At 41.9% G+C, this 26,029-nt stretch overlaps 1 protein-coding gene across 2 annotated transcripts in view; it reads left to right on the forward strand.

Moving 5' to 3' along the window:
- LOC101167635 (histone-lysine N-methyltransferase EHMT1) overlaps positions 1-22,575 on the forward strand; it is a 52,973-nt gene extending 30,398 nt beyond the window's left edge. For both annotated transcript variants that reach the window (XM_020707861.2, XM_020707860.1), the window contains exons 6-26: positions 1,114-1,251; positions 3,882-3,953; positions 4,130-4,232; positions 6,255-6,377; positions 6,935-7,203; positions 11,551-11,783; positions 11,868-12,083; positions 12,171-12,253; positions 12,345-12,451; positions 12,542-12,664; positions 13,097-13,198; positions 14,506-14,610; positions 14,810-14,964; positions 15,038-15,208; positions 16,986-17,130; positions 17,215-17,292; positions 17,372-17,487; positions 17,858-17,944; positions 18,688-18,766; positions 18,843-19,018; positions 21,338-22,575. In XM_020707861.2, the coding sequence (XP_020563520.1) occupies positions 1,114-1,251; positions 3,882-3,953; positions 4,130-4,232; positions 6,255-6,377; positions 6,935-7,203; positions 11,551-11,783; positions 11,868-12,083; positions 12,171-12,253; positions 12,345-12,451; positions 12,542-12,664; positions 13,097-13,198; positions 14,506-14,610; positions 14,810-14,964; positions 15,038-15,208; positions 16,986-17,130; positions 17,215-17,292; positions 17,372-17,487; positions 17,858-17,944; positions 18,688-18,766; positions 18,843-19,018; positions 21,338-21,518 (2,862 nt within the window). In that variant the 3' untranslated portion in view covers positions 21,519-22,575. The remainder of the gene's footprint in view (positions 1-1,113; positions 1,252-3,881; positions 3,954-4,129; positions 4,233-6,254; positions 6,378-6,934; positions 7,204-11,550; positions 11,784-11,867; positions 12,084-12,170; positions 12,254-12,344; positions 12,452-12,541; positions 12,665-13,096; positions 13,199-14,505; positions 14,611-14,809; positions 14,965-15,037; positions 15,209-16,985; positions 17,131-17,214; positions 17,293-17,371; positions 17,488-17,857; positions 17,945-18,687; positions 18,767-18,842; positions 19,019-21,337) is intronic.
- Positions 22,576-26,029: the final 3,454 nt, after the last annotated feature.

Here is a 26,029-nt window from a genome sequence, read left to right on the forward strand (position 1 = left end):
TTTTGGATCATTGTCTTGTTGGAAGACAAATCTCCGTCCCAGTCTCAGGTCTTTTGCAGACTCCATCAGGTTTTCTTCCAGAATGCTCCTGTATTTGGCTCCATCCATCTTCCCATCAATTCTAACCATCCTCCCTGTCCCTGCTGAAGAGCACAGACCCAAACCATGATGCTGCCACCCCCATGTTTGACAGTGGGAATGTTGTGTTCAGGGTGATGAGCTGTGTTGCTTGTATGCCAAACATAACATCTTGCAAAAAAGAATTTAGTTTCATCAGATCAGAGCTCTTTCTTCCACATGTTCACACCGTCTCCCAGGTGGCTTGTGGCAAACTTTAAACAACACTTTTTATGCATATCTTTAAGAAATTGCTTTCTTCCTTCCACTCTTCCATAAAGGCCAGATTTGTGGAGTATACCACTGATTGTCTTCCTATGGACAGACTCTCCCACCAGATCTCTGCAGTTCGTCCAGAGTTATCATGGGCCTCTTGGCTGCATCTTTGTTGATTTGCAGTGGTCTGATACTCCTTCCATTTCCATATATATTATCACTTGCACAGTGCTCCTTGGGATGTTAAAGCTTGGGAAATCTTTTGTATCCAGAACTTCTCCACAACAGTATGTCGGACCTGCCTGGTGTGTTGCTTGTTCTTCATGATGGTCTCTGTGCTTTGAACGGACCTCTGAGTCTATCACAGAGCAGGTGCATTTATACGGAGACTTGATTACATCCAGGTGGATTTTATATATCATCATTAGTCATTAAGGTCAACATTGGATCATTCAGAGATTCTCACTGAACATCTGGAAAGAGTTTGCTGTACTGAAAGTAAAGGGGCTGAATCATTTCGCACGCCCAATATTTCAGTTTTTATTTGTTAAACAAGTTTGAAATATCCAATACATTTCATTCCACTTCATGATTGTGTCCCACTTGTTGTTGATTCTTCACAAAAAATTACAGGTTAATATCTTCATGTTTGAAGCCTGAAATGTGGCAAAAGGTTGAAATGTTCAAGGGGAGAATACTTTCGCAAGGCACTGTAATTAATTTCAGATTCTTCCACTCAGCAGTTTTTGAGTTCTCTGCTCTTTAATTCTTGTCTTCTAGACTAAAGACATTAATGGGGAAAAAGTAGCAAATGCATCCGAGGAAGAAGAGTCAGAAGAGATGGAGTCAGAGGAAGAGGAGCGACGGCGGGCACATCAAACTTCTGCGGAGCAGGAAACCGCAGAACCCAATGACAAGGTGGGGCTAGAGCAGCTGAGTACTTTTTCTTTATACTCTGACAATACATGAATGTTTTAATAAACTTTGTTTACTAAATTTGAAGTGGAGGAATACCACTTCGACAAAGACAGACGGTACATAAAAACAAGATTTCTGAAGTTTACCAATAATTGACCAACACATTAGGAACATCTTAACAGTACACGGGGATAATGTTGCACAGCAAAACCACTGGATGCAATTTCCTGTAACTGTTTTTTTATTCTCTGTTAAACTCATTGACTGTATCTGAGAACTGGACTTAGTGTGACGTCACCCAAAGAAAAACGGTTTTGTGTTTGTTCAATTCAGTCGCCTTTATTTTTATATATTTATTTATTTACTTTTTACAATGTGGATGTTGCCATTCTGGAACCAGAAATCGTCAGTAAGCAGGGATTGGTACGTGTTGGTCTGAAGTCATTATTACTATGGCAACCACTCTCACCAATCAGGAGTGAGCTTGTTGGAAGACCACACCCCTTCCACTTAAAAGTTTTCTCTGGAAAATCTGTCAATCAAATGTTTGAATTTGATGTGAGACCACAGGCTTTTATTGAGGCATCTGATTGGTCTGTTTATAATTTGAATAACTTGAACTACAGAAAAAAAATAATGAAAAAAAATCGATTAGCAAAAATATGTATCGGAGCAAGAATGCTTATTCTGACAAATATAATGACTGAGTAACAGCTGTTTATTTCGGCTTGTATGAGTCAGCAGGTGCTTCCTGTTTGGAACGCCAGAGGGGCGGGGTCACTCAGTCCAGTTCTCATGTACCGTATTCCCCCCCTTATCCACAGGGGTTAGGGACACCCGGGAATATGGAGAACTACCCTCACCCCTGCACTAACGAATGTCCGTCACCGATCCTTACGCGTCACAAACCCTTTTGAAACATTTATGATGCTTTGTAAAACGTTTATTGAAGAACATTTAAGTATTGCTTTACATAGTTTTTTTTATTCAGAGCAATAGACTGTACTGTAGCATTCTTTATAACGCACAGTAAAGGAGTCTCTGTGCCCTAAAACCAGGAGCCTGTGCTTCCTCCTTCATCAGTTAAGTGCGGGAGGTCATCTTCTTTCATAAGGGGCCGGTTTCATCCATCAATCTTACATCCGTATGATAATTATTCTCCAGAATCCTCTTCTTCAGCGTTTCAGGATATTTTCTGACCGCTTCTGAGTCAGCTGATGCCATTTCTCCGTGCAGGGGCACAAACTTTGGTTATAGCGATTCAGGAACTGATGGGAGTAGCTGTGAAATATTCCTTAGCAGCCAGCAAGGAAACCAGCGGGCCTGTGTGCTCTTCATCTGCCCTCCCCTCCTCCCCCGCAGCACCTCATTCGGATCAAAAGTCTCATGCAAGCGTCTTGAGCTGAGTTTTTGTGATGAACCAGAGGAGTCACGTGATGCGTGAAACCGGGAATATTGAACTGCAAATACACGGGGGAACACTGTACTGTCAGTAGTTAACTTTAAAGTAAACTTGCAGACAAAATCCCGGTACTTATTGGATAGGTCTGTTTTTGTCTTGAACATTTATAAAACCATTTATCCACAGAAAAATGCTGAAGTAATCTGAACACAATCCAGTTTAGTTTCATGCAGTATTTCTAAATGTTAATGTGGAAGCCACTCATGACAGACCTGTTGACCAAGTAGAGCTCAGTTAAGCAAGCTCCAAAGGGCTGATGTTTCCCCATCAATGCACAGTTTGAGTGCAATCAATGCCTCTGTGATCACATTTTCAGCATATGAAATGCAGCTTTGCGAGCAAAGTCCTGCTGCCGAACTTCTCATCCTGACAGAAAGAATGACGTCATTTTTGCCCCACACTAAGACTTTTTGTGCATTAAGTCAATCAATGTCTTACTCTTACCTTTTGTTCTACAAGTTTCGGGGTTTTCTTTCAAGAGTTTCACTTTGATTTTCCCGATTCCCAGCTGTACCAGCTGTAGGGAGCTGTAGATGGACCCACTTAGTAACTCTTTACCATTTTTTGTGTCCAATTCTTTATTTTTATGTTTAAGGATGAGAAAAACGATGGGGAGAATCTGCATTACCTTAGCAACAATATGAAGATGAATAAGGCCCTTTTCCAGCCTCCTAAACAAAAGAAAAAATGCATTTTTTAATGACTCAATTCAATTTTTTTATATAGCCCAAAATCACAACAATAGTTATTTAAACGGACTTCATACCAGCAATTGTATAGTAAACATAAAATCACAAGGATCATGTAGTCATACAATTCAATCGGTAGATTCTAAACTAAACTAACTAAACAGACTCAAATAAACTGGGAATCCCTGACCTTACACCTTCCGTCGCAGTTTAATTGCATTAAACTGAAAAAAAACATTTTCTAACTTTATTTGAAAAGTATTTTTTTAAAATGATATTTATTGTAAAAATAACAGCTAAAAAATAATTGTTTGTAGCAAATGCTAACTCACTTTAAAAAAATAAATGAAGATGTACTAGAATCCCATCTGTATTTGCATAACTCCAAAACGCCGGCAGAGATTGTTTACAGTCGGCGTTAAATTTTGTGAATTCTCTGTAAAATGCTGCTAATAGTCTTTTACATTTTTACGGTGGAGGTGAAGGACGAGCACGAGTCTGAAGAGTCCGGGGAGGAGGAGGGAGAGGAGGAGGGCACAGAGTCGGACTTGGTAAGACCCTCTCCCATCATTTTCATCCTTCCTTTATCAGGGTTTTAAATCTCATACTGCCTCTGTTGACTGAGGACGGAGCAGAAGTGAGTTCTGACAAAGATTTTCCTCTCGTTGTTATGCTCTCTGTCTGTCACTGGCTTAATCCCTGACTGAAGTCCGTCTGTCCACTGCAGAGCACTGAGTCTGCATTAAAGAAAAGGCTGAAGAAGAAAAGCAAGGCAGACAGCGCCTGGCTAAGGCCTTCCAGGAAAAGGAAGAGGAGGATGAAGACCAAAGGTGATCTGCTTCCTCTCTGGCTTCATAGAAAACAACGTGAAAATTGTTGTATTTTTGATAAACCTCTACTATTTATTCTTGAGGGCTTGGGGACTTTAACTAAAAGTCCTGGAGGTGTTCTTGATTTTTTTATTTTTTCATAATTTATTTTCCAGACGCATTTGAATCTGAAAATTCTCAGAACAACACACTTTTTAATTTTTGTTTGATCAAATTACTTCAGATAAAGCAAAAACTAGTCTTCAAAAGAGAAAGAAGATTGATTTATATGTTTTAGGAAAAAAAAAACAGGATGGAATATTTTGAGCTTGCTTTATTAATTTAGATAATTAATTCGGCAAAAAATTCTCTATTTATCTGCATTTTGTCAAGAAAAACTAAAAAAAAAGGGACTACTTCAAAAAAAAAAAAGATCTTGTTTCCACTTAGTACATCACTTGAAGTATGACATCTACCTAGAGTCACACTTGTTTTTTTTATTAATACTATTTCTAGAGAAAAGTTTCAAACTTGATGTCATCCACACTTTTTAGGCTGTTGGAGCTGCACAAACATTAGATTGTGAATGTTGCTTTGGATAGCAAAGTGCAGATAAACACAACAAGGTTTTCAATTTGCTGGGTTTAAAGGGCTTGTCCCATGCTATACTCAAGCCTTGTATAGCAAACAATATCCACATGATAATATATTACCTTTCACACACAAAGGAAGTGAGACCAAGGTTTTTCAACCAGGGTGCTCGTCTGATCTAAAAACATTTCCCATCTCCAGGATATCAGCTCTGTGTTCATCCAAACAGGCCCTGATAAAACACAGAGTATTTAGGAATATGAAAGATAATAAAATATTTTTTATTAGATTAAATTAAATGCATTTTGATAAGAATGATGGTAACGCGATTCAGCCGTAGCGTCAGCTGTTTTCGGAAAAGTCAGTGCACCTTTAACTGTCTCCACCAATCATTCTTGGAGGCTTAATTGCTCGTCATCATTCTGACCAATCAGAAGTGGTTAAAGTTTTCACTTCCTTGTCCCGATTCTACTCATAAAGTCTCTCAGTTCTAAAAAGAATAACAGCTAAAGCTTGTCTTTGGCAGTGTAGCTTTTCGCGGGATCCGGTATCAGACCGTGGAACAATTGAACAAACCATGAAGCTCAGAGACGCCAGTCTTTCAGCCCTTTTGCAGCAGTTTTCACACTACATCTCCCATGATGCATTGGGTTAAAGTGACAGCGTCTCAGCGCACAATGAGTCTTTCTTGTTAAACGTCTAAAAACAAACACGAACACACATCAAACAGTTTTTAAATCTTCTAACTTAACTTTTATTACATCTTTTAGAAAAAACAGCTGGGACTTCCAGCTTTTTCTGCCAAAATTATCACAAAAATGCATGTGAGATTGTCGAGGGACTGTAGATCAATACAGACTATGAGTTTCTCCTTTTTTTTCTTTTTATACTGGTGTGCCGCGGGATTTTTATCAAGGTTAAAATGTGCCGTGGCTCAAAAAAGGTTGAAAAAAACACTGAGTTAGATGACTCGATCTCTAAGGCTCCGCCTTTCGCTCCTTGTGGGTGCCGCCCATTTCATGACATCTACCTAGTCAGCCTCGGCAGCGTGTCTGCGTCTCGCCCCGGAAAACAAACAACATCCAAACGTTTGCAAAGATGCATGTGCATTGTGCATATAAAAGTGTTTTTCCCAAACATTGCTAGCTCCTCAGAGAAAGTGGGTGTGTGTGTTAGCTCGGGGGCGGAGCTGGCTGCGCAGAATCTTCCTGGAAGGGGCTGGAAAATACAAAAAAAACAATTAATAGCTCAAAAAGTTTATTTTGCATGATGTAGCCCCTTTAAAGAACAGCAGAAACGAGGATCTTGATCAAAATCATGCATTTTTCCATCTGTGTCGCATCTTTAAGTATAGGAAACTTGCTCCCACTCCAGGTCTGCTTGATTTTTGTTCCATATTTTTCTTTGGGTTGATTGTGTTTTCATTTTCTTCCTGTTTCCTGTTTGGCTTAGACGGCCCAGAGGCGGGGGGTCAGCCTCAAGTGTCTCACCCCTCTGGTCCACATGGTGACAAAGAGTACACACACATCGGGCCCCTGGAGCCCTTCAGCACAAACACAACGTCAGAAAGCAAAGGTGAGCCGTGGAAACATCAGGGCATTTGTCTGCAGCTGCTTCTATCTCTGAAGATGAACAAGTTTTAGATAATAATAAATATAATAATAATGGATTGGATTTATCCAGACGCTCAAAGCGCTTACAGTGTGTCCATTATTCATTCCTTCCTCATTCATACTGGGTGATGGTAAGTACTGCCCTGGGGCAGACAGACGGAGGCGTGGCTGCCAGTGTGCGCCTACGGCATCTCTCACCATCACCCGGGCATTCATACACATTCAGACACCAGTGAAGCCACACTGGAGGCAGGGAGGGTAAAGTGTCTTGCCCAAGGACACAACGACAGTAGACTGGGGGGAGCAGCGATTGAACCGCCGAGCCTTCGATTATTGGGCGACCTGCTCAACCGCCTGAGCCGCTGCCGCCCTTATTAGATCATAATTACTGATGCAAAAAGGGTTTTATCCGTTAGTTTGGATATTGAATTGTTTTTACATTTGACGATATTTAGACAGAATTCATCTTTAGAGTATTTTTAATTCCTTCCGTGTTTTTCTTTATTTCAAACACATCAGCTCCAGTGATGGAGGAGGCGCATGAGCTGCCGCTCTGCAGCTGTCGTATGGAGACCCCAAAGAGTCGAGAGATTCTCATCCTCGCTGACAGGAAGTGCATGGCCACAGAGAGCGTCGATGGCCAGCTAACCCGCTGTCAAAGCGCTGTGATGAAGCACGAAATGATGCGACCCTCCAACTCCGTTCAGCTGCTGGTTCTGTGTGAGGACCACCGCAACGGCATGGTGAAGCACCAGTGCTGTCCAGGCTGTGGCTTCTTCTGCAGAGCAGTGAGTATTCTGTTTAGGTCTCATATTTTCACGGTTTTTCATGTTGACAAAAACATTTTCTCATCTGTTCTTCATTCCCTTGAAAGCTATAAAATCCTGGTCAGTTTCATTCAGTCTCTGTTCACATCTGAACTACAGGAAAGGAAATAAGTACCGTAAATTCCGGACTACAAAGCGCACCCGATTACAAGCCGCACCCACCCATTTTCACGTGTTTGACTGCTTTTATACATACACAAGCTGCGTCAGAGTACAAGCCGCGCATGTGTTAGGCGATATTGTCGTCCTGACAGATCAAGGCCAGTATCCCAGAGTGAGTGCAATTTATTAGCACATTGTGGGTTGTGCCAGCTTTGCCTCTGGCTCACGTATTTGAGTGTATCGACATCTGTCAAACAGCATGGACCTATATTCTGTTCACAAGTTCCTCAGTTATGGTGTTTTTATTTCATTTTTTTTTTACTTATTGACAATCTAGGTATCATACATAAAATTACAAACAGTAACCATATAATCATTATAATTACGCGCTCCTTGTCTCCCCTTCCTATCTACTCCGACACCTCTGGCCAGGGCAGCTTCAAGGAGGAGCACTTCGTCCCCGTTGCACCGGTGTAAGGAGCAAATAGTTTCTGTGCAAAGCAATCGGACTTAAAACTGTACGTTTTGTGTATGAGGGGCGGGTGCGTTGTTACGTGTGGGAGCCATCAGACTGCCATCGGCCCCGCAGCTCAATCAGCAGGAGAAGATGTCTCCAGCTCACACGGAGGCTGTGAGTTTTTCAAAGCAAAATTTCGCTTTTACGGTTTCCTTAGAAACCGTAAATGGAGTGTAAATTCACTCCATGCGCTGTTCTCTCCGTCACGCAGCAAACCGACTTTTCCAAACCCGTTGGTGACGGTGGACTTTTTCACGCTGCTTTTAACGATTGCTTTTAACTTGAAAGCTTCATCATAATGTAGCGGCGATCACGTGCACGTTGGGTCTAATGGCCCCAAAGGATTCTGGGATGCGGCCGGGCATGCGTGTTTCATTTTGTTGAACCATGACTGAAGTGTCTAAGACCCGAAGTCAACTCCATGCTGTTTGGCTGCTTAGAGGTGTGTTGAATATAAATGCCTTGTGCTTGGTGTTAGATAGAGAATTCAAACTATTCACTGAGTTCGAAAGTACGTACATGGCTGCCGCCAATTAAATCCATAAATTAGCCGCGTCACTGAATAAGCCGCAAGGCTGTAAGCGCAGGAAAAAAGTAGCGGCTTGTAGTCCGGAAATTACGGTATTTCATCCCTTACTGATATTGTAGGTTTGCGTACTTAAAAAGAAACTGACAGACTTTCATCTTAATGGAAGGTTCATTTGAACAGTGAGAGAAAACAATAATGAAATCAACTTTAAAGAATCTACACCAATTTATTTGCATTTCATTGAGGAAAATACAGACATGATGAGTTCTGGTTCACAAAGAGCAGTTAGACTCTCCTGTTCAACTTGCCACTTGAATTGAAGAAACCTGTTTGAACTAATCACCTGTAGAAAAGACACCTGTCCACAGAATCAGTCCTACTGTCAGACTCCAAACTCTCAAACATGGAAAGACTAAAGAGCTTTCAGTGGATTTAAGGGAGAAGATTGTAGACCTGCACAAGACCGGAATGAACTCCAAAACCATCAGCAAGAACCTGGAGGTTAAAGGGACAACTGTTGGTGCAACATGACCATCAATCCACCTTTAGGTTTGGGGATCCAAACCAGATCTCACCTGGTGAGGTTTCCATGATCATGAGAACGGTGAGAAATCGGCCTAAAACAACACGGCAGGACTTACTTGATGATCTCAAAGCAGCTGGAACCACAGTTACCAAGAAAACCATTGGAAATACGTTACACCGCAACAGTTTAACATCGCGATGTCCGCCTGCTTAAGAAGACACGTGCAGTCCTGCCTGAAGTTTAGCAATGAACACCTTCATGATTACAGAGAGATTAGGAGAAGGTTCTGTGGTCAGATGAGACCAAACCGGAGGTCTTTGGCATCAACTCAACCCGTCGTGTTTGGAGGAAGAGAAATGCTGTCCATGACCTGATGACTGTTTATTACAACTGGGCTGAGTGACCCCTCCCCCCTGACATTCCAAGCAAGTAGTAACCATTGGCCCCAAAAAAGCAGGAATTCAATAGTCTTCTTTAGAAAAATAAACAGCTATTATTCAGCCATTCTCTTTGTCAGAGTAACCATTCTTGCTCTGATTCCTTTTTTTTTTAACTGTCAGGTTAACCCAAACCATGACATTAACATGTTTAACATGCGTTTGATTGACAGATTCTCCCAAGCCCACTTTCAGTAGAAGGGGTGTGGTCTTCTAACACTATTAATTGGAGAGAGTGGTTTCTAAAGAAATGTGGACTTAGACCAACTCGGACCAATTACTGCTTACTGACGATTTCTGGTGCCAACATGGCAACAACCGTATTGCAAAAAAATGGCAACTGAATTGACTTAGTTTGATTGGAACCAGAAGCAAGTCATTTTCTTATAGGTGATGTCACACTTACTCAGTCCATTTCTATTAAAAGTCAATGACCCCCAAGAACACCAACCCCACTGTCAAGCATGGAGGTGGAAGCATTATGCTTTGTGGGGGTTTTTCTGCACAGGCCTTTTTCACTGTGTGGACAGGAAGATGGGCGGAGCCCATGATGGGCCAGGTACCGTCACATCCTGAGTAAGAACCTCCGTCCCTCCACCAGGAGGATTAAAATGTGGTGGTGGATGGTTCTTCCAACAGGATCATGACCCAAAACGATCAGCCAAGGCAACCAAGGCATGGCTGAAGAAGAAGAAGCATAACAGTGTCATGGAAGGGCCCCAACTGGTCTCTGACCTCAATCCTGTAGATTGAGCAACCTTTTTCAGGCCGCAGACCGGTTTAATGTCAGACCATATTTTCACGGACCGGTCCAAACAGGGCCAAAGTTTACTTTTAAAATTTTGACGCTTCTGATTTCTGAAAAACCTATTTTTATATTAAAATGCTTCTACTAGAAAATTAGTTTAAAATAATCTGAAAACATTTGTAGATTTCTTTTTAAAGATGACAAAGATTCAATGAAACAAAGTTGTTGATTTGTAGATGTTTCTGATTTGTAAAACTTCAATTAAAGCAAATCAAATCAAACTTTATTTATAAAAAAGCAGTTTTGTTTTGATAGAATACCATTATAACACTGAGAACTCAACCCAGTCTCAGATCGTCTTTCAGGGAAAAAATATTTTTCAAATTTGGTTTTTACATAAATCCTGTGTTATTTTTAATTTTCTGTGCTAAAGTTTCTTAACAGATGCCTGTTAAGTTGCTGTAGGAAAATTCATAAACGTCCTTTTTTTACAAGTTTACACAAATCAGAAACAACTTCCAAAAATCAGCAACTGTATTTGCTTAAATTTAAACGTAGACTTTGTGATAAAAGATTTTCCCTTTTTAATGTCAAAAATATCAGAAAACCTATGGAGAGAGCTGAAGCTCAGAGTTGCTAAGCAACAGCCACCAAATCTGAATGATTTAGAAGTCATTTGTGAAGAAAAGTGGAGCAACATTCCTCCTGAAATGTGCAGAAACCTGTTCATGAACTGCAAGAAGCACCTGACCTCTGTGCTGCTAATGAGGGTTTTGCCACAAAGTACGAAGTCTTTCCGGCAAGAGGGTTCAAATACTTACTGTCCTCAATGAAAAGCAAATACACTTAAAATAACTTCTTTAAAATACATTTCTTGATTTTCTTTGTGCTTTTGTATCTTCCACTGTTCAAATGAACCTACCATTATGATGACAGACTGGAAATTTCCTTTTTAAGTGGGGAATCTTACAAAATCAGCAAAGGATCAAAAACGTATTTCCTCCACAGTATGAAAGCCAGAGAAAGTCATCATGAATATGCGTTTATAAAGTGACTTACAAATCCCCTTTCTCCATTGGTAACTCATTCCCTCTATTTTTTTTACTAAGTTTGAATCTTTTGTGTGTTTAGGGTCTCAGGTTGCCGTTAAAGGCACGTTAGAATTCCTGCTAGTTTGGTTCCAATCGTGAACAAACTCGTATTTAGTTCAGAGTGAAAATGAAGGTTTTGCTTCAGCCCAACTTGATGGATGGGAACTGATCCAAACAAGGAGATGGAACTGTTTTTCGTGTTGGTTAACACGTTTAAATTGCAATATGCATTTTTCCAAGCCAAAACAGGATCCACAATTCTATAAAGTGTCAGGAAAACTTCAAACTTTCACAAATCTTCGGAGATGCTTACGTTTGTCAACCTTTAGCTTGCTCAGCCTGCGTTCCCCTTCTTCAGGGAACCTTCATGGAGTGCCAGCCAGACGTCAGCATCTCTCACCGTTTCCATCGAGCGTGCGCCTCGGTGCTGAAGGGTCAAAGCTTCTGTCCCCACTGTGGCGAAGAGGTCAGCAAGGCCAAGGAGGTAACCATCGCCAAGGCGGACACCACCTCCACTGTGCCCTCAGCCGCCGTGCTCGGCTCGGCCCCGCTCTGCGCTCCTGAGGGCCGGGCAGACACCACTACCGGCAGGTAAAAGGCCGACTGCTGCGGATCAAGGGCCTCCTTTTATTTCTAGTTTTCACCCGAGTGTCCTCGCTCCTCACATGTTTCCAGCTCTGTGAGCGTGGCGGTTGGCGCTGAAGCTGGAGGGAAGGCTGACAGTTCCATTTCCCTTCCTTCTGCGCATGGACTCAACAGCTCGGCTGTTCCTGGTTCATCCAGGAGCACATCTCTGCAGAGCGACAGCAGATCAACAGCTTCACCTACACTCCTTCAGGGAGCACCCAGGGAAACTCTGGAGAGCGTCCTGGTTGCTCTGGACACAGAGAAGTACATAGTTCTGCTCAAAGGATAAACATGTAAATATGACAACCCCCACGGGTTTTCTTACATTTCTTTATCTGAATCCTTCTTTAGGCCCAAGAAGCTGCGGTTTCATCCCAAACAGCTGTATCTCTCTGCCAAGCAGGGAGAGTTAAAGAAGGTGGTCCTGATGTTGGGTAGGAAAAGCTTCTTCAGTGTTGTTTTACCCATCGTTATTATCATTTTAACCCAGTGGTTTATCCTTGAGTTAAACTCTTTATTGTGCAGTGGATGGTATTGACCCAAACTTTAAAATGGAGTCTCAAAACAAGCGCACACCACTGCACGCAGCCGCCGAGGGGGGGCACAAAGACATCTGCCACATGCTGGTGCAGGTACGATCTGAGGTTTGGCAGGAGCCTCCAGGCTGGTTAGGATCTTCAATCGCAGATGTTTATAGAAGCTGTTCTGTGTTTAAACCCAAGTCTGGAGCAAACTTGGACATGTGTGACGAAGACCAGCGGACTCCGCTGATGGACGCCTGTGAGAACAACAACATGGAGGTTGTGCTGTACTTGCTGAGAGCCGGAGCCAGTGCCAACCATAAGGTAAGCTGGCGACAGGGTTGTCGTGGATGTGGAATCCACTCTACATCAGGAGCAAGCCGTTCTCCGGAAATCTGCAAGAAAAACGTCTTATAATGTCTAAAATTATAAAGATTAATTCGGCTTTTGGTCCAGATTTCCCTCGGAAAAGAGATCTTATCTCAATGGGATCGCCTGGTAAAATAAAAGTTAAATAAAATAAAAAAAATTTTTAAATGACAGATTCTAGGTGTTTTTCAGTAACTTTCTTGTTAACTGTATCATTATTAAATATTATTAAGAAATTTGATATATTTTTAGGGGGAGTTTTTTTTTTCTCTTGTCTTTTTTGATTTACCAAACAAAAATATATTTTTTTTCTTTCTTATTTGTAATAGTAATTTTGTTTAATTAAACCTAAGATCTCCTCATTCTCCATCCTGTCTGTGTTTCTAGGATGTTGAAGGGTTCACGTGTCTCCACCTAGCTGCAAAGTCAGGTCACTACAACATAGTTCAGCATCTTCTGTCCACAGGCCTGATCAACGTCAACTGTCAGGTCAGCACAAGTCTTTTTTTAATTGGGGCATTATTGAAAACTGAAGGTCAAAACCTTTGAGGAAAGAAACGCTTTATTGCTGATGGGATCAAACTGGTTCTGTTACCATGGCAATAAGAGAGACAACAGATCAGCTAGATGTCATCTGTTTTTCCTGCGACACACACGGAGCAGAACTCCCCTGTTCTCCCAAACCGTCCTCCCAGATGCTTCAGAAGAATGTTCCCAGCTATGCAAAATTTATGTTTTTATTTTATTTAGTGAGTTTTTGTTTTTATGGGTTTTTCCTTCCCTTTCCTTTCTGAGTTGACTTCCTTCTGAGCCATCCCTCTGATAACAGAGGAAGCTCCCCCTATCTTACACAAGTACAGCTACCCCCTGGTGTGTGTGGGTTTGTGAAATGATGTCACTCTGACACGGAAAGGCGCTCTTAAGAACTTCTAGCACATAGACCTGGTGGCTGGATGCTTCTGTGTGCCTGCAGTTCTTTCTTTGTGTGATGCACACGGAACTGCCTCAGACCGGAGCAAATGAAATGAGCACAAACTGCTGTTTTGCCTGAGATGCAGGTAAAGACGAGCCATCCTCTCATGCACCTTGATCAGCAAACAAGTAATCCAAGATAATAATAATAATAATAATAATAATAAGAGCAAGCGAAAGAGTTGAGCTGTGCCTCCTGTACTGTAAACATTTCAGTGTTTACAGTTAGAGAAGACTGCGCCAGCTTGTGACCCCAAATTCAGAGCATTCAAATGTTACATTCATTATAAAATGCCAGTTTTTAATTAAGATGCATTACCAAGGCATTTTACCAAGGGTTGCACGGTGGCGCAGTGGTTAGCGCTCTTGCCTCACCAGTTTAAGTCTCTGCTGGGGGACCTGTAACAGAACATCAGTGGGTGGCCTTTCTGTGTGGAGTTTGCATGTTCTCCCTGTGCATGCGTGGGTTCTCTCCGGGGTCTCCGGCTTCTTCCCACTGTCCAAAACCATGCTTCGAGCTGAATTGGAAACTCTGAATTGTCCCGAGGTGTGAGTGTGAGAGTGAATGTGTGTGTGATGGGTTAGGGTTAGCGAACAGTCCAGGATATACCCTGCCGCCCATAAGTGGCTGGGATAGGCTCCAGCAGCCCCATGACCCCGAAAGGGACAAAACGGAAGAAGATGAATGAATGAACTTTGGTTTGTGAATTGTTTTGGGTTATATGGTGTTAGTTACTAAAGTGGATCCATAAAACGGATGGATTCCCAAAGCTGGTGTCATTCCGATTCCTTTTTCTTATCGATTTTTTTGTTTTTGCCCTTAGGATGATGGAGGCTGGACGGCAATAATCTGGGCCACCGAGTACAAACATGCAGACCAGGTGAAGCTGCTGCTCTCCAAAGGAGCTGACATCAGCATCAGGGATAAGGTCAGCACACAGCTCCCCTCACTCTGCTCCTTAGTGTTTGTTCACAACAGGAAACGTGTAGCCTTAACAGGTTAGCTGCAGTGGTTCCACACACAGGTCTGTTAGAACAAACACAGCTGAGTAAAATCTTTTAGAATGAGGAAGACACACTAGTTGTGGTTTTTTCTAGTAAAACAACATGGTTTGATTTTCTCTTTAGGAGGAGAACATTTGCCTTCACTGGGCGGCGTTTTCTGGCAGTGTAGACATCGCCGAGCTGCTGCTGAACGCCAGCAGCGATCTGCACGCAGTGAACATCCACGGAGACTCTCCTTTGCACATCGCTGCACGGGAGAACCGCCTGGACTGTGTCACGTGAGTCCAAAACTTCAGAGCTGAGACAATTCCTCAGCTCGTCATCATTGAAATTCTGTTTTCTTCTCCTCAGACTCTTCTTGTCTCGAGGTGCAGATGTGTTTCTGAAGAATCGTGAGGGAGAAACTCCTCCAGACTGCTGCAGCCACAACTCCAAGGCCTGGGCTGCCCTGCAGGCCGGCAGGAGGGACAGGGATGCCAGGAACTCCAGGCTCAACCAGGCGGAGCAGAAGCTTCTTCACAGGTTACCATAACGTGTCTTATCTCTAAAACACGTTTATCCAATCGTTTTGGGTGCTTTCATTTTTAACACAACATTGAAACTCTACTATGTTTGTCAGACACAGAAGGATCCATACAATGTATTTATATTTTAAGTAAAAAATTCAGATGAAGTCTTTAAAACTTTTTTTTTTTACTGACAAACAAGCAAAAACAAAAAGGCTAAAAATGCCTTTTTTCGTCCCCTTAATTTTCAAACATATGATCATTTTGATTGACTTTATTACTCCCCGTAGGGAAAATCAGTTGTAGTAGCAGCTTCATAAAATAAAATGAATAGGAAATAAACATGGAAGGAAAACTCTTATTTACATGTGCACACATGGCGGCACGATGAGTTGGAGAGTCTGATGGCTGATGGCAGGAATGACGTCCTGTATTGTTAATATTGCAGTAAAAGTTTTCTGCATCCTCGCCTGCAAACCGGTCTGCGGCGCTCCTCACTCATTTTCCTCAGCAGCAGATGTGTGGAGGAGGCTGCAGAAATGTACAGCATCGAGCTACAGACACACCGGACGTGTGACGCTGGACGCTGGACAAGCGGGGGGGGGGGGGGGGGGGGGGGGGGGGGGGGGGGGCGCTTCTTTGTTCTACTATTCATAGCTTACTTCTGTCCGCCTCCTACAGGTGGAAGAGGCTTGGTGGGAAATGTCCAAGCGGTGCAAATCCCATGAATCTCGCTCCAGGGTTCTTCTTTCACAGCTCTATTCTAACATATAAAAGACTTGATACCATATAATTCCGTCCAGGCCATTCTTTTCTCCTCCGTGATCAATTCTCAAACTGTTGGGACTTCTGTGAATTAGAAAGAATGGCATCCATACGGCACTACCAAATCAGAGTCCCTGATTGGTCAAAGTTCAACCTGGTCTAACCTTCCAACGTGTGTTCAATGCACATTTGTTTTGTACATAGAGCCTGAAAGCAGTCGTAGAAACGTACGTAGCTACACATGAACATGAGAGTTTTGAACACGGAAGCCTGAAATGTGCATCTAGGCGTGTTTCATAGACTTTTTATTTAATGGGACCGCTTGAACGCATGTAAGGCGGTGTGAACGTAGCTTTATAGTTTGGTTTTATCATTTGGTTGATCTACAAGCAGGTATAAAGTTATAGGGGTTCAGAATTTCAGAGCAAACTATTTAAATAACTTTAAACCGCATTATTTAGTGCCCTGGTATTTTTTTTTAAATGGGATAAATGAAAATCAGATTAACCTTTGTGACTCCCAAACATTGAGCCATGATGTCCTTCACTCTGTGAGATGCAAAAAAAAAAAAAATTACTAACATTTTAAAATGTTTTAAAGTGTTGTTTCTCTGTGGGAAATAGATTTTTTTTTTATTTTAGAGAGCAAGCAGAATATTAGTAGATCATGTTTGTTTTTTTCCTCTCTGAGGAAAAATGACTGACTTATTCACAGTTTTCTTCCTAACTTTTTTCTTTCATTCATAGCTGAACTTTAAAATCAGATTTTAGGGCCTGGTAGGAGGAGGTTGAGTCTAGAGCTGCCAGGCAAGAGATCTACAGGAAGACCAAAGAGAAGGTTTGTGGATGCAGTGGACGTAGAAATGAAGGTAGCTGGTGTTAGAGGAGAGGATGCAGAAGACAGGGTTAGATGGAGGAAGCTGATTGGCTGCGGCGACCCCTGTAGGGAAAATCCCAAAGGAAAAGAAGAAGAAGAAGAAGAAGTGACTATGAAAACAGGTTCTTATCTGAGAGTTTTTGTCTTCACAGAGACGTTTCTTTAGGGCAGGAAAGAGTTCCCATTCCATGTGTCAATTCTGTTGACAATGAGCCCCACCCAGAAGACTACAAGTACATCTCTGAAAACTGCGTCACCTCCCCTTTGAACATCGATCGCAACATTACACACCTGCAAGTGAGTTTCTTTTTGTGTGGGACCTAGTGAAGGAGAAAGCAGAGGAGGTGACATGTGTCTGTTGGTGTTCCTCCTCCCCACCAGTACTGTGTTTGTAAGGAGGACTGCTCCTCCAGCATCTGCATGTGCGGACAGCTGAGTCTGCGCTGCTGGTACGACAAGGTAAGGACACGCGTCTGCGGCGACTCTTTCAGCGGGTCTGCTCGCTTTTCTTCATCCATGCGTTGTTTTCTCTGCACAGCACGGCCGCCTGCTGCCCGAGTTCTGCCGGGAGGAGCCCCCCCTCATCTTCGAGTGCAACCACGCATGCTCCTGCTGGAAGACCTGCAGGAACCGCGTAGTCCAAAAAGGACTCAGGTGTTTCTTTCTTTTAATAAGAACCATTAAGCAAAACGCTGAAATATGAAGAGTTAAAAAATGAGCTAGTAAACTTGCCAAAGCAGGAAGTGAAAAACTCTATATTTGTGGTTTTCCCTCTAAAAACGAGACATTCATCTCAGTAAATCATGGGGTAATTTAGCAAAGAGGATTTATTCTCTGTTCATCTGCAGACTTTTATGACGCTCGGTCTGTTTGGTTTTGGATTCAAGTTAGTCTTTTTATGCTAAACAAACTGCACTGTGGTTATCTAGGAGTTTAAAATCCTCACACATAGGAGGAGTCTGCTTGTGTGCTTGTGTGCGTCCTGCTCAAAGAGTCTTGCTTACAGAGTCTCTGGCTCTTCCAGAACCAGACTTCAGCTTTTCAGGACAAGAAAAAAGGGCTGGGGTGTCCGGGCTCTGCAGGACATACCGAAGGGGACCTTTGTCTGCGAGTGAGTGAATCACAACACTGCAGTGCTCTTTTGCACAACAACTTTCCTTTGTTTACTCATCTGCCTTTGCTTTCTAGCAGAGAGGCTAAACAGTCAAGTTATCAGTTTTATATTTAAATAGCATTACCACACAGTCTCTGCTCCTCTGTCATGCACCTTCAAGAATGCAGGTTCAAAATTATATTAAACCTAAAATTCATATTTGATATGATTGAAAATCATTTTAATAGTATCTATTTTAAATAAATAATATTTTTAAAGATGTATTTCTTATTCAGATAGTTTTCCTAAATATTTTCATAAAGTACATTTAACTCTTTTTATCTTTATTTAAAAGAAGAAATAAAACAATATTCTGTGTTTTTAGCAAACTTTTCTGAATGCTATCTATTTTTGGATGATGTAGAATTTTGGGGGCTATTGTTCAATTCCCCTTTTTGGAATGTCATAGGGAAATAAATAATCTCTACATTTCTCTTTCAGAATATTATTGAGAAAAATCTAGAAAATTTCAGGATATTAGGATATTATTTGAAAAAATACTTTTCAAAATATTGATTTTCCACATTTGTATCCAGAAAATCTCAATGTAAAGTTTTGAATATTAGTGGCTATTTTTTTTATCTGAAACAGATATTTGAATAAAAAAAATCTACATAACTCAGGTAAATCTTGAATCCAACAGTAAATGTTTTCAGGAAGGAAAAAAAGTGAAAAGCAGTGATTTGTTTGTTTTTTTACAGGTATGTGGGTGAGATCATCTCTGAAGCAGAGGCAGACATGAGGCAGATGGACGCTTACCTGTTCAGTCTGGACGACAAGGTAAGACATTAAAGGAAATCTAAGGGAGAAACCAGCTCAGAAATGTGTGTTCTCAGCTGTCTGCACTTCTCCTCAGCCTCAAGACCTGTACTGCATCGATGCCCGTTTCTACGGCAACATCAGCCGCTTTTTGAACCACATGTGCGAGCCCAACTTGTTTGCTTGTCGAGTGTTCACCACACACCAGGACCTCCGTTTCCCACACGTTGCCTTCTTTGCCAGTGAGAACATCAAGGCAGGGGAAGAGCTCGGGTACGTTTGAAGGATTTTTCTGCTGTGATGTGAAATATCCTGTGAAATCTGGCTTTCATATCCATACAGAGTTTACTTTGAGGCTGTTTTATGGCCTTTCTGTTGTTTCACATCTTTGACCTTTATTTGTTCGTTTGACCACCTATAGTCATCACTTTGACGACTTTGCAGTGATCACCTATTGGTAAATAAAAAAACAAAACGAAACACTTGGAAATAAATGTAGAACAATATGTAAAAGTCTTTAAAGCAGAACGTTAGCAGCATTTCTTGCATTAACTGCACAAGCCGAAGATGCAATAAACAAAAGAAGCCTTTTGATTGACCGTATTGTTAGCAAGAATAGTTTTTGGTCCGTCTCTGTCTTGAATTCCAGGAAAAAAACGAGTTCAGTAGCAAAGAAGTCTTTGACCGATCACTCAGACTGAATGATAAAAAGTGTCCCACGGCTGTGGGGACAGCTGTGGTTGGCAGAGTAAAGTCTGGTGTTGGTGGGGGTTTGTGTCATTCACAATTGTCATTGAATGCATCGTGCGGAGACTGTTGGCCTCTGCTGTTACTATGGTGATGATTTGTCAGGGATTTTATTGCCTGTAGGTTCCAAAGGTGAGTTCTTGAGTGTTTCCATGTCTGCAGCTCAGTTTCTGGTGAACGTCGGGGTTTTTGTTGTCGTTTTGGTGGAACATCTGTTGCTGCCAAAACTGACCGGATTGATTTAAATGTAAACACTTATTCAATTTGCTAATTGAATTATAAAACTGATTTATTTGTTATATTTAATTAACAATTTTGTTTAATTAAAAACCTTTTCAGATATAACATTCATTTTTATTCTAAAAAGTTACAAAGAAGCCTCTTTTGTCTGAATAAATAGAGAATATAAAGGACATTTTGGTCGATGAACGGGTTTTGCATTTCTTCTGGCATAAAGGTTGATTTGATTTTTCCTATAAATGATCTCTGTGGTGAGGTTTTAAATGCTTAATTTGACTTAATCTCTAATTTTTTGTGTTAAAATAAAAAGGAGGCCAGCTGGACTCAAAGAATATAAAAAGCTGTTGACAATATCCACTAAAATACTTTAAATGTTTCAAAAGAATTCACATAATACTCATCAAAGAAAATTCAACACTGTTATTTTTGTTCGCACTTAATGACCAGTAGAAAATAATACAAACATTGTTATGTTGGTATTTTTTCTTTTATGAAGAAAATATAAAAGTTTGTTGTCGAGCCGGACTGAGTTATTCCATAATTAATTCATCTTTCCAAACAGTTCCCTTTTTCTTTCTCCTTCTTCCTCCATGTTTTATGAGATTTATATTATTCAGTAAATTTGAAATGTAATTATTAATAATTCAAACAAGACCAAAAGTTCTAAAATGACTGGGTTGAACCAGAACCACAGCTAACCTAAAAAAACACAGATCCTTTTATGGATGTTGACCTTCTCTGGATGGAGTTCACCTGAGAAAGAATCTCTATAGTGACCTCATTCAGATCATTTTCTGAATCAAATAAGGTTTAAAACACAATTAAAACTAGATCGTCCATCCATCCATCCATCCATCCATCCATCCATCCATCCATCCATCCGTCCGTCCGTCCGTCCATCCGTCCTCCAAATAGTCATTTTCTTTGGGTTAATCCCTCTGACTGGTTGACAGTGGACTTGTTTTGGGAAGCTGTCTGCATAATTTCATCCATCTGTGGATGAGGAAGCGTCTGAAGACATGAACATAGTTGTTTCTGTGGGCGAGTGTATGATTTTAGGAGTGGATTTGGAGCATTCATCCACAGCAGCATTTCTGAAAACTAATGATGAAGACGGCTCAACGTTTTCTGTACCTCCAGACCCGCCCCAGCAGCGCCGGAGAGCAGCTCGAGTATTGATGTGTTAGATAGAGAAACTTATTCTATGACTTTTTTTTCTTACTTTAGCTAAATCTTGTTCTCGTGTCAAGTCTGTTTAGGTTTTTTCTCATTAACCCTTAAACACCAGAGCTTTAGCTCCAGTGTTTACATTTTTCCACCACTGTAACTCTTTGACTGTGAACTCAGTTAATATAATTCCTGCAGACTCCGAAGCGCAGAAAAGATGTTTCGCTTAGTGATGCCACACTTTACATTCCAATGGTAAGCCGACATGAAAAGCCACATTACTCCCCGTCAGAATCTGCTGATTTACGTTGATGGTGGGATCAAGCGTGGCGTTACAGTACGTCACAGGGCGCTTGATCTAGGCGTCACGGTGACATCTCAGGGTGTCTAAAGGTGCTTGTTTGTCAACACTGACCTTCTCTCTGTCCTCCCCTTCAGATTTAATTATGGCGATCACTTCTGGGAGGTCAAAAGCAAGCTGTTCACATGTGAATGCGGCTCCCCCAAGTGTAAGTTCTCCTCTTCCGCCATGGCGTCCCTGCAGGCTGACAGCACCCCCGAGGACCAGCAGCAGCCCAGCGCCTCGCCTGACACCAGCTCTTCCAGCAGCCCCTGCTAAAACCAACACACACACCCACCTACACACACACACTACGTTTGGCCACACGGGGGCTCCTGACCTTATATGAACTTGTACTGTATCCGCTTCCCCTTGATACGTTGGTTCCCCGACCTTCATGAGGACGGAGACACTCTGACACAGACTCAGATGACACAGACTCAGATGCACAATCAAATCCTGGAAGAAGTCCGAGCTGATGAAGAACAGGAGGGAGTTGCATCATGCACAGCAGACCCCCCCCCCCCAGGACAGAAACCGTCTGTACATTTCATACTCCCCTGTGCTGGGCAGGGCACCTGTGTTTTTCTTCTTACGTTAAGAAAAGGAGCTGACTTTGCTGCGATCCAGGAGTTTTGAGGCGCCCGCGCTCAAACCTTCGCCATCTTTAACCACGAACCATTCCAGCGAGATCAGCTGATCACTTTCGAATATGTTGCCACTTTGGTCTCTTCTGATCTTCTTTGTTGTGATTGAAAAGACGTGTTGAGGGTTGAATCAGGGTTGAAACCAACAAAGAAGTGAAGCAAAAGGTCGACTTTTAAATAAGATTTTTTTTTTTCTCGCAGACCGACCGCCTTTTTGAAGTGAGGCGTTTGTGGTCCGCACCAATTGGCTAAGCATTTTTTTTATGAAACCCTTTAGGGTGGGTGGGGGCTGAAATGTGTCATAAATTTAGGGCAGTACTGGAGGAACTAAAGGTTTCAACTTTCTAAAACATCAACAAGAACATGGTGCTGACAAAGGTTTTTACTTTTGTTTTCATTTTTATTGTCCAAGTGAACATAGTTTGTAAAATAAGAGAACGTTTTTATGTTTTTTATGTTTAATTTTATCTCCAGTTTTCTAATCGTAGACATCCTGGTCGGGTTTTGATGATTTTGCAGACAGAAGCCAAACTGTCGTTTTAACTGTTTGTAGGAAACCGAGCTTGCAGGTGGGAAATGGGAGGCGGGGTTAGACGTGCACTTCCATTATGTTCTGTTACATTATCTCTGGACAGTGAACCATCCATCTGATTGGTTGTATCTTTTTCAATAAATTTATTACTAATGCACTTGTCTTGATTCCCATTTATTACCTGCACAAAAGAAAGATTGTCTGATGTGAACAACAAGTTAATTGATCTTCCTTTTTGCCATAAATCCTCACGTCCACGCTGTTCTCCACTTCTGGTCCACCAGAGGAAAACGATGGAGAGATCTCTGAGCTTCAACACTGAGGCTATTCAGAGCAGGTTTGTTCACAGCTCCATGTTCTTTTGGGACTGCAGACACAAAGGCAGCAGCAGGATTTTATCTGGTGAGAAGATTTGGGATGAAAGGAAGAGGACTGCTGCCAAGTCCTTCTGACACCCGAATGTTTGTGCTTCAGGGTAAAAGTCACTCATGATGCAAAATCCTTTGGGGCGTCTTTTGACTGTCTGTGGTGCCTGATGAAGAACCACTGAAGCATGCGACATGTAAGCGCACCGATGCACAAACGTCTTATAAACTGAAGGTGTTTGGTGGTTTGCTGCCATAACCAAAGTGGAGAATGCACCAACAGCTAACATTTCCCCCCGTGACCTGATGTCCGACTCCAAAGCGTTCCCATGGGTCTTTGCGTTACGTTTCTGCCATTAATAGAAAAACCTGTCTTGTTTTTTAGAACATGATTTCTGCAGAGCAGCAGGAGTTCATCAGAACTTCACCTCTGAGTTGTGGGCAGAGCAAGCCTGCCCTGCTTCCCCTCTCCGTTGCTGAGAGCTCTCTGTTTACATGCTCTCCCACTAGCTCACAGCCCCTCACAAACCCGACTTTACATTTGTGGTGCAACAAAAATTTCAAAAAATGTTAAAAACACCATTCTTGTCAGAGTAGGTCTTTTTAACTTTCTTTTTTCCCTGCAAATTACGTTCCAGAGAAATTTGGGACAATTTACTTTGAATTTGGACTAAATGAAAACTAAAATACTTATGAATCACTATGATATATTCACACAGGAACGTTAATACATGTTTTAGAAAACTGCCATGTTCATCCGCTGAAAGAGCTCATTTCAAATGTGATGCACCTGCAGGATTATGGGGACCAAGGTGCGGCATGTCCTCAGTCTGAAGGTGTCTAGACGTGTAGGTTCAGAATGTCCATGTTGGATTTGGTTCCATTTTTGCTGGATTCATATCTGTGATGTATTTTTCCATAAATTAAGTTCCAGGTGTTCTCTGTAGGTAAAAGATCTGGACTTTTCCCGGACTTCTTTCTCCATGCTGTTGTAAAGCTGGATCTTCCTGCTGAAACAACAGACCCTAACCCGGACCTCTGCCTCCAAAGCATCACAGCTTCCTCTAAAACAAGTCTGGGTCCACAGGACACCACAGTTCTTTTGGATGATATTCGAAGATGGTTTCCTTTCTGATTACAGACCTTTATTGTATGTTCTCATTTTTCATCCTGTTGTCCATCTCTGATACACCCAACAACTATGACGTAATCAGAGTATTTCTGCAGGTACAGGACTCTTGACCTTTCCTGAAAGTCAGAGGTGTACTTGGTTAAAAGGAAGGATGAGGCCACAGTCACCCGTGGTACACCTGTGCTGCTGAACACCTGACTGTGGTCTGTTTGTGAGGTAGTCCTTCATCCTTGTTTTCCGGAGTTTATCTCACAGTGAAGATGGGGTGATGACTCTGAAGCTGGAAGATGAAGGTGTGATGTTGACTGCTGTCGAAAGGATGTGAAAGGATGCCGAGGTTGGAGCTAGATGAAGACCAAAGACAAGCTAGTGGATGTAGAGAAGTAGGTTGCAGCTAATAAGATTAGACGGAGGCAAATGATTAGCAAAACTGTTTACTTAAAGCTGGGATAGCAGCAGGTCTTACATTCATAAAAAGTACAAAGTTGAAGCCTCTGAAGAGACAAACCACCCCTCTCAGTTTACAGTACAACACGTCCCCAAACCTTTCTGTTCCAGTAGAATCAGGCTCCTGTCACCTGTTGCCAGAAAGAAACCCTGGATTTGAACTGGAAATGTTGTCTGATGGAGCAGCAGGGAGGAGAAAAACATCAGGAAGTGAGTGTTTGTTTCATGTGCGCGCCTTTCAACGAGCTCATGATTGCGCTCTTCCTGATTACCAGAAAACAGAGTCGATAAATGAATCAGAGACATTTTTCTGTGAGCGTCAAAAGATGCTGATCTGATAACAGGCTCTTTAACTTGGCAGGGCAGGAAGCAGGCTTTCCGCATTCCAAGGTGGGGAAAAAAACGGGCTTTGGTGCCCCAGCAGAGCTCAGACCCGTCAGCAGACCGAGTGGAGGCCTGACCCCACGCAGCTCAGAGGGACCGCAGGCATGAAGAGAGTTCCCCACAGCTCCAGATGGGCAGAGAGAAGATCCACAGTGGTGTACGGTAATTTGATGGATTCTTTTTCACCTTGTTTCATTTGAGCAAAATGCCTGCAAAGTACGAGCTGTGCTCTGAGAGCTTTGCAGCTGGAAGCTCACGGTGGGTTTTTATGGAAGAAATTGGTGCATGAACAGTAATGTATGCTGCACTCTCAGCCCCTTTTCTCACTGATCATTCCTGCAGCTTTGATGCAGGCAGGTCCAATTTTGAGAGCTTCATATCTCCGGTTGAAGAGCAAAAACAGGTGGGAAAATGAAAATTCTGGACCAAAATCCACACATGAGACTGGCTGACTTTTTCTCTGGGTCTGCTTTACTGGCAGTCAGAAGTTAGTTTGCTTTTTAATCCAAAAGTTAAAGGTTTTATTTCATAAAGCACTTTTTATGTCTTCCATCAGTCAATTTGGACCAAATCCGGCTAGCTGCACTGTCACATTACAATTTCTTTGGAAGGCCTGCGGGCTTTCACCATCACTAAGTGAGCTGCTGAATAAGAGCGCCGCTTCTTCAAATGAAATCTACTCAGGTAAAAGTGAAACTATGGTGCAAAAAGGGGCTACGAGGAGTTTAAGTTTTATTCAAAAAGCTGGGCGTGGCCTGTATCTGATCTAAGAAGTGTAAATAACCTGAAGAGATAGATAATTTCACATTCATTATTGTTTTTACTGGATACCCCCTCCTGACCCCAAAGGTCATTTTATAGACATTTCTTTGCATGAATGTGTCAAAAATACACCTCTATAGAAGGCAAAAAAGTATTTTATCCTTTGCTTATTTTGAAGGTTTGCCCGCTAAAAAATGAAATTTCTAGTCTGTCATCCTAATTTTACGTTCATTTGAACAGTGAGATCGAAAACCACAAAGAAAATCAAGAAATCCAAGAATTTGTTAGATTTACTTGCTTTTCATTGAGGACAATAAGTATTTGAACCCTCTTGCTGGAAAGAAACCCTTATTGACAGCACAGAGGTCAGATGTTTCTTGTAGTTGATGAGCAGGTTTCTGCACATTTCAGGAGGAATTTTGCTCCACTTTTCTTTTGAAATGACATCTAGGTCATTTAGATTTGGTGGCTGTTGCTTAGCAACTCTAAGCTTCAGCTCCCTCCATGGGTTTTCTATAGGA

Source organism: Oryzias latipes, chromosome 12, assembly GCF_002234675.1.
Source record: "Oryzias latipes chromosome 12, ASM223467v1".
Lineage (NCBI taxonomy): Eukaryota > Metazoa > Chordata > Actinopteri > Beloniformes > Adrianichthyidae > Oryzias > Oryzias latipes.